This window comes from Halichondria panicea, chromosome 1, assembly GCF_963675165.1.
Source record: "Halichondria panicea chromosome 1, odHalPani1.1, whole genome shotgun sequence".
Classification (NCBI taxonomy): Eukaryota; Metazoa; Porifera; class Demospongiae; order Suberitida; family Halichondriidae; genus Halichondria; species Halichondria panicea.
Window position 1 is genome coordinate 10421927 of NC_087377.1, and position 8111 is coordinate 10430037.

Here is an 8111-nt window from a genome sequence, read left to right on the forward strand (position 1 = left end):
GGCTGTTTCTTCGCAGTAAATGGGGTGGAGCTGTTTCTTTGCAGCAGTAGAGGGGTGGGGCTGTTTTGCAGCACCAGAAGTGGGGTGGGGCTGTTTTGCAGTAGTTTCAGCGTTGGAACTCCAACAATTTTGTGTCAAGCCATTCGTCGGTCATGCCAATCTTATACGCTGCATATACTGGCGTGTAGGAGAGAGAAGAGATGGAGCTGTGTCTAGAGTTGTCTCTGTCTTTTTTTGTGCAGTTTATATTGTGTTACTAGGACAGTGTTATGTTGCTATGCCCTAGGGATATAAACTAGTTATTACACGTGCACTCGGGATGCATGGAATATATTGCACTCAGCCCTCGGGGCTTACGCCCTCGTGCTTCAGTGCAATATATTCCATACATCCCTGGTGCCCGTGTTATAACTATAACATACCGTCACAATGCTGTTTGAAGCATTTGCTGGAAACAATACCCATATTAGTGCTCCAGTGCAACTTTCAGAAACAATCACATGTACAAGAGCAGCAGGAACAGGTACAGTGTCCCCAACAAGAAAGTCTGATACAAGTGACGGTCTTCTTGTGATCATAGGTAATAATTATTAAAGCCAGTAGGTTTTAATATAATCGAACTGCACACAATCACACAGGGGTCCTTGTTGCTATAATAGCTCTCCTGGTTGCGGTGGTTGCAGTAGTTGTCATTGTTGTGGCTTGTATTCTGAGAGCAAAACGAGGTAAACATTGAACTACTACTTGAACTAATTGTGCAAATGCAGGCAATTTGTTCGCTGTAGTATTGAATTTCAGTAGCTACAGTTATTATTATAAGTATATAAGTTCCCAATTCGCAAATTATTTTTACCATGCAGTTGTCTATGGTGAAGAAAATGGTACAACTCAACAAATTGATCAAAGTCATATCACAGTGGCATTTCAACAAAATGAAGCATATAATGTTGTCACAAAGAGACCGACAATAGCTGAAGCTGATAGTGACTATGAACAAGTAGACTGATATTCTATAACTGTATGGTGTGGTGTGTACAAGCTTTACAAGTATATTTGGACGAGTATTTAGTAGTTTTATTGTTGGCTAGAAATCTTTAGCTCAGTTTCTTCAACCTTTATTTCTGGTTCTTTGCAACAATTACAGTCCCGAGGTGTACAGCGATTGATCCCATACATCACTAATACTCCAATCAGTATTCCAAGCAATGCGAAGAAAACTGACGACAAAGACAATGTGATCCCAACAGCAGCACCAGTTGACACATCAGGAGACAGCGGAGTGGGAGGGCCTGTGTACGAGGGAAGTAATGTCTTCGGATGTTACATGCAGTAGTGGTATTGGTATTCATACCTGATACATAATTATAGCATTATTAACACCGTAGAGGGGGAAATTTTCATGGTGAACATTTTCAAGTTTTTCGAGGGCAGGTTAATGCGAAAATTAAAATTTCAATGCAACGACACCGACGAAAATTTCTGCTGAGGGCTCTTGAGCCAATTATATTGTAGCGAAAATTTGCACTCGATAAAATTTCCTGCTATGTATTATATTAAGCATTGTAAATCGAGTAAAGTTAAAGTGCTAAAGTGTAAAATCCTCGGTGTTATAGTCTGTGATTAAAAGTAGATCACATGCAAAATTATCTTGCAATTAATTAATTAAACCCCCAATCTGGGAAAAGTCCTTCGGCTTAAGAACAGCATTTTCACAACAATGAGAGTCATTCTGGTATCCGAATACTTCAGCCATGGAGCTGGATGAGGTGGGCACCAGGTGCATGTTCGGATAAAATCAAGGCTCAACTGCATGTATAGAGTGCATGTGCCAGCATGCATGCGTAGGCCTGGCAGATCCAGAGGGGGTTCTTCGGATTCAATTGAACTTGAACCCCCCTCTGAGACGTAAGTGAGTGGGAGGCTTAAGCAACTAATCAGCTCTACTAGCTTTCATATATGCACTTATCACTTACTTTTAGTTTTTGTAAGTCCTGTGAAGGTTTGTTTGTGCAGTTTTAGTGACTAAAAGGCTAACTCTCCAGCACATGCTGACTTAGAATCAGTGCTGACCTTTTTTTAGGTAAAAATTTAATGCACATGCTGACTGTTTAGTAGGAGTGACAACCTTTTTTTAAGGACCTAAAATTCAGAGTCCTTGTCCCGCTCAACTAACTGTGTTACTGGAACCCCCTTTCTAGATCTGCAAGGGTACTGGCAAGCAATATAGGACCATGCGCACAGCCGAAATGTACGCCCAGGATTAATTAGACAACATGGGGGAAAAATGCCAGTGTCACTGCATTACTTGCCAATGCTGATTGCGTATATGCTCAATTGGGCGTGGTCATGATGACTAAGAGCTAATAATACCGCTGTAGAATTCAATCAAAGCTGCACAGTTGAGTTAGCTAGACCGTTGCTTTAATTTCTTTTTTGGGAGGTTAGACACGCCACTGACTTCGGCATCCAGGTGAGCAGACTCAGAATCACAAACAGACAAACAAACAGACACACAGACCTACCCATGGCGCGCCTCGGGTTACTAAGTTAAAATTTACTTACATATAGTGAAGATGTACTCCGTAGCAGTGCTATTGCCAGCACAGTTGGTAGTCACAATGCTCACGGTGTAGCGTACAGAATAGTCAGCAGTCACAGTGGCTGAAGTCGTTGTGATTATCGATTCAGAGAACTGTGCCAAAGGTGATATCGACACCATATAAAACTGAATAGCTACTCCACCATCATCGGCAGGAGGATCCCATTGCAATGACACCATTGCTACTTCATCTGTACTACTGTCCAGAACAAGGTGCTGAATGTTGACAGGTTGTCCTGGAGGATCTAATGATCAAAGGCATTGCAAAATATGTAATTAGAAACCACACAATTTGCAGATTAGTCAAAACATTTAATTAGTAACTAAGCTAAGCTAAAAACAAATAAGAGAGAACCAAATGCCAAATTATGGGAGAAGTAATTATAGCTGCAGCTTTATTTACTTACCAGCGAGTTGAATTGTGCTACTTCCAACTGTTTCCAATGGGTCTACTCCTCTACAGGACAAGGTGACCCCATTCTCTGCTACTGTGGTCAAAGTAGATGTTATAGCAGTTGCATTGAGTCCAGTAACGACAATGATGTACACATTAAACTCGACAAATTCCTTATTGATGTCTTCAGCAACGCCATTAAGTGTAACTAAGATGCCATTTGGAAGAGACCACTCTATTTCACTTCCAAGTGCAGTACATGTGAAAGTGACGTTTTCCATTGGACAAGCTATTACAGGGCTCAAGGAGAATTGTGCTGTAAAGACATTAATTAAATTCAACGTATTTGAAATTTAAATAACAAACCTCTGCTCACATCGAAAAGCATCATGACTACTACTACTACTACTCCAACTTGGAGTCCAGGACAGGACTGTTTCACTGAGACTCCCATTCTTTAAACTCTCTCCCTGCAGTGGTGTGCCATATTAAAATGAACTTCATTGACAGTGATCTAGATAGATACTACAACACATAATTATGATAATTATATCATTCTATATACATAACACTCAGTCAGGTTATACTGATCTGTGTTTGTTACCTTTCAGTTTGTAACTTTGTTGTTATTGTGCAGTATATATGAAGTAGATCTGATTTCTGGCAAGAGGTTCAATATTTCATTGCAGCTAGCTTCTATATACTCTTGCCCGTTGTGATTAATATCCTATCAGACACACCCATATGATGCAAGTATGGTATTTAATTTATAGCCAATCAATTTGCCAGTAGAAATAGGACAGTCAATCTTATAGTCTATCACACATAGAGTATAGGCATAAACAACACTACAATCACAATACATGCATGTACGTTGGTATAGCCCGAGTTGGCCCGAGTTGTCTAATAATTTCTCCCTTCCGAGCATGAATGCATGTTGGTAGCTAAAACGACTGTATTTCTAGGCACTGATCGGGTCTCATTATCTAGTCATCTTTGATCATTTCCTCAAGTGAACACCTGATTTGCACGACGTTCCATTGCTTGATATCACATGCACCGATTACACAGGTAGCTAACCATGCAGTTGCCCAATCAGTAACCTGCCGAAACAGAGACAGTATACGTATTCCAACTGCAGAGCGAAAAGGAAACACCTACAGTACATATATAACATGTAGTTCAGAGACCTATTTTGTGTGAATATATGCAGCTCCTGTCCAGTACAAACCGTGAAGACGTACTCTGAAGCATAACTGCTAAAATCACAACTAATTAATGTTCACATGCAGTACAGCCTGCATGATACAGGGTAGACAATAGAGAGTGGTTAAAATACTGGTATAGAGAACTAGAACTAGATAGGCTATATTATGATTATAGGATAGATCTTCCTTCCCACGGTCGACTTGCCAGTAAGAGAGTCCCATTGCAGTGACATTCTAACTTTATAGATACTGCTTCCCAGAACACAGGGTGTTGAATGTTTATATAGTATATAGTTGTTGTGGAGGATCTATGAGAGTTGATCGTACACATTTGTGGTAAATCTACTGGATGCGCTGTAGTCTACTACAATTAAAGTGTATGATTGTGAGTGAAGATACAGAATATGCAATAATTAGTAGCACTATGCAAAGTATGTCATTAATAACCACAAAAGATAATTTGCTAACGAAGCGTATATGTAAAACTAGCCTCGATTCAAGGCCGATTAAAATACGGCCTGGTACCTATATTGCAGGGGTGATAGTGCGCATGCGCTTCAAATTACCCAGAATATGGGTAATCGTACTACAAACGTAAAACCTTAGTAAATTTTGAAGTAACCCCTGAGCTCTCTAAAGCTATGGACCTCGCAAGCCAATCAGGTGCCTCGAGCTGGCTGACTTCACTGCAAATCAAGGAACACATGGCTTCTGTCTCCACAAGGGTGCCTTTGGTGATGCCATGGCCCTACGCTACGGCTGGACACCCATCAAGACCCCCACACACTGTGCCTGTGGCGCTGCGTTTGTTGTGGATCATATACTTTCTTGCCCACGCGGTGGGTTTCCTTCCCTGCGTCACAATGAAATAAGAGATTTAACAGCGAGACTCTTAACTGAAGTAGATGTGCAAATTGAACCAGAGCTTCAGGAGATCACCACAGAGACCATGTCCGGGAGAAGCGCAAATACCACCATAGGTGCTAGGCTTGATGTTGCTGCCAGTGGTCTCTGGGGAGGCAGACGGGAGAGAACCCTGATGGACGTCAGAGTCTTTAACCCTTTTGCTCCCTCAAATCGCAACACAACCCTAGACCAATGCTTCAGGAAGCACGAGAGGGAAAAGATCCGTGCATACGGACAAAGGGTGAGAGAAGTGGAGCATGCTACTTTCGTCCCCATTGTGATGTCTGCGACTGGCGGCCTTTCAAAACAAGCTACAAACTTCTACAAACGACTGGCCTCCCTGCTAGCAGATAAATGGGACCAACCCTACAGCACCACCCTGCACTGGCTGAGATGCTCCCTCTCTTTCAGCCTGCTCAGGTCCGCCATTCAATGCATACGTGGCGCTCGTTCATCAAGAGGCCACGCTATGAAGATGTCACCTGTGGACCTGGTTATAGCAGAGGCCAGCTTGTAAAAACTAACAAACTAACTGTTCACCTCATGCATGTACACACTATTTTACATACACTGTTCTTTGTTTTATTATTTTCTTATTTTCTTATTATTTACTTGCTTCCACCATAAAGGTGTTGTTAATATAAAAAATATAAAAAAAAGTAAATTACACAGGAAATTAGTCCGTTTACTAAAAATATGTTCCGTAATACTTTTTTTTTTTTTTTTTTTTTTTTATTTAAGAAATTTTTATGCAAAACCAAGGTGTGCATAAGGGTAGATCAGGTAGCTCAGATGGCTAGTGTGAAGACTTCCCCTGGACAACACAAAAACAGAGAAATAAAACAGGAGCTACGGCTAATTATAATAATTATTACACAAAAAGCTACTGAGGTTCGATTTAAATGATGAATCAGAGGAGCTGTTGATAACTTCTGGTGGTAAAGAATTCCATTTTGGTATTACATCCAGAAAAAAGGAATGTTTGTGGGATGAGGTGCCCACATGTGGTATAAAGAGTATTTGGCTGTGCGGATGACGGGGGGAAGGGGATGGGTGGGGTGAGAAGACAGAGGGAGGAATACAGGATTTGTTGTTGATGATTTTGAAGCATACTTTAAGTTTTTGGATATTCCTGCGGTCTTTAAGAGATTTGAGTTGGAGTTTGTTAAGTAGAGGAAGTATAGTCAGATTTCCATTCTTTGGTTATGATTTTGCAGGCAAATGATTGGGTGTTCTCCAGTTTCTTGGTGAGTGTTGATTGATGGGGGTCCCATACTGCGGCGCAGTATTCAAGTTTGGGTAGTACAGTGCTCCTGTAAATTGTATGCTTTGATTGCTGTGATGCATCTTTTAACTTCCTGTGGAGCAATCCCAGTTGTTGTTTGGATGTCCTCACAGTGTTGGTAATGTGCTCAGACCAGGACAGATTCTTAGAGATGGTGACGCCGAGGTACTTGAAACATTCCACAATGGGGATTTGCTGGTTTGAAATAGAGAGGGTGAGTGGGATCGCATTCATAGATCTTGTGATGGGTAGAACATTGGTTTTTTTGTTGTTTAGAAGGAGACCATGTTGTATAGTCCAGTTGTGAACTGCATTAATATCCTGCTGGAGCTGAGTGAGATCGTTATCTGAAATTACTGGCCTGTAAAGGAGGATGTCATCAGCATATAGGATTAGCTTGGTTCCGGGGCAGAGCTTTATTTCATTCAGCGAGTCCATGAATATAATGAACAGTAGGGGTCCCAGAATAGAGCCTTGAGGGACTCCAGACGTTACACGGCACGGTGTTGAGGATGCACCTTCCAGGACGACTCTCTGACTTCTGTTTGATAGGTAGTCTGAGAGCCAAGTTAGCAGTGGACCCGAGATACCATGTTTTGAGAGTGACTTAATGATCTGATTGTGGGGGACAGAGTCGAATGCTTTACGAATATCAAAGAAAACTGCTCCTACTTGTCTGTTTTTTGATAGTAATTGGTGCCAGTCGTTTGTGACAGTCAGTAGTGCATCCTGAGTTGAAAATCCTGACCTGAAACCAAATTGGTTGTTGGAGAGAAGTTTGTTTGATGTTAAATGAAGTGATATTTGATTGTGAACAATTCTCTCGAGAACCTTCGATATTAAGGACAGTAATGAAATTGGTCTATAGTTAGAGACATCAGATTTATCACCAGCTTTGTGAATTGGGGTTACATTTGAGACTTTCCAGGCCGAGGGGACTTTTCCTTGACTGAGGGATAGGTTGAAGAGTGTAGACAGTTGGGGTGCTATGGAGCTGGCAGTGTTCCTTAACATAATGCTAGAGATTCCATCTGGTCCAGAAGCAGTCTTTTGTTTGTAGTGTAGTAGTTGTTGTTCTACCTCTAAAACAGAGCAGTGTATGGATAGAAGGGACACTGCTTGAGTGGTTGGTGATGGGATAGGCAGCGGCTGTGATGGTTTAGAGAAACAAGATGCAAAAAAATTGTTAAAAAGATTCGCCTTTTCAATAGGTTTTTCTGCTGAGTGGTGTTTGAGAGTTATCTGGGGTGGAATCCTCTGATGGTTTGGTGACAGTTTGTGATATGCAGACCAAAAGTCCTTTGGAGAGTGGATGTTTTTGGCGAGATTTGAGAAAAAGTCTTTTTTGGCCGATCGAAGGGCACTGGTCAAGTTGTTTCTGCACTTACTTCATCTCTATGACTGAGTTCTGTAAAGCTGTGGCTTATGCCGTCTATTGCGTTGGTCTAGAAGGCTTGAACACTAGTTTTAAGACAGAAGAGGCTCTCATCTACGTCTAGGATGGTCCTATAGCCGGGTTGTCTTCGCAAGTAGCAGTTTGAGGCACCATACACTTCCCATAGCCTGTACAGATCCAAGGTAAGACATCCTGACCATACAACCGTCATAGAGGTAGATGAGAGCCTCTTCTGGCTTCAGACTAGTGTGAAAGCCTTCTGAAACAACGCAATAGAGAGCTAAGCTGATGTACAAAGATAGAAAATAGATGAGAGAAAGAAA

At 41.5% G+C, this 8111-nt stretch overlaps 1 protein-coding gene and 1 long non-coding RNA gene across 2 annotated transcripts; one reads left to right on the forward strand and one right to left on the reverse strand.

Moving 5' to 3' along the window:
• The first annotated feature begins 8 nt into the window (after nt 1-8).
• LOC135330754 (uncharacterized) lies at nt 9-1001 on the forward strand. The gene is made up of 3 exons (XR_010392860.1): nt 9-580; nt 639-725; nt 861-1001. It is a non-coding gene; the product is annotated as an uncharacterized LOC135330754 (long non-coding RNA).
• LOC135330752 (uncharacterized) lies at nt 880-3729 on the reverse strand. Its single transcript, XM_064525700.1, has 5 exons — nt 3598-3729; nt 3360-3463; nt 3007-3309; nt 2563-2844; nt 880-1289 (listed from the first exon to the last, which is right to left on the reverse strand). Exons 2-5 carry the CDS (start codon nt 3445-3447, stop codon nt 1075-1077), a joined length of 888 nt encoding a protein of 295 aa, XP_064381770.1. The 5' UTR covers nt 3448-3463; nt 3598-3729; the 3' UTR covers nt 880-1074.
• Nucleotides 3730-8111: the final 4382 nt, after the last annotated feature.

Bases quoted from the DNA above. Each gene is read 5' to 3' on its own strand.
- LOC135330752 (XM_064525700.1), bottom strand. From the start codon at position 3,447: ATGGGAGTCTCAGTGAAACAGTCCTGTCCTGGACTCCAAGTTGGAGTA. The intron at 3,310-3,359 runs GTTTGTTATTTA...ATGTCTTTACAG, and splicing joins GCTTTTCGATGTGAGCAGAG to CACAATTCTCCTTGAGCCCT. The intron at 2,845-3,006 runs GTAAGTAAATAA...TTTGATCATTAG, and splicing joins TAGCACAATTCAACTCGCTG to ATCCTCCAGGACAACCTGTC.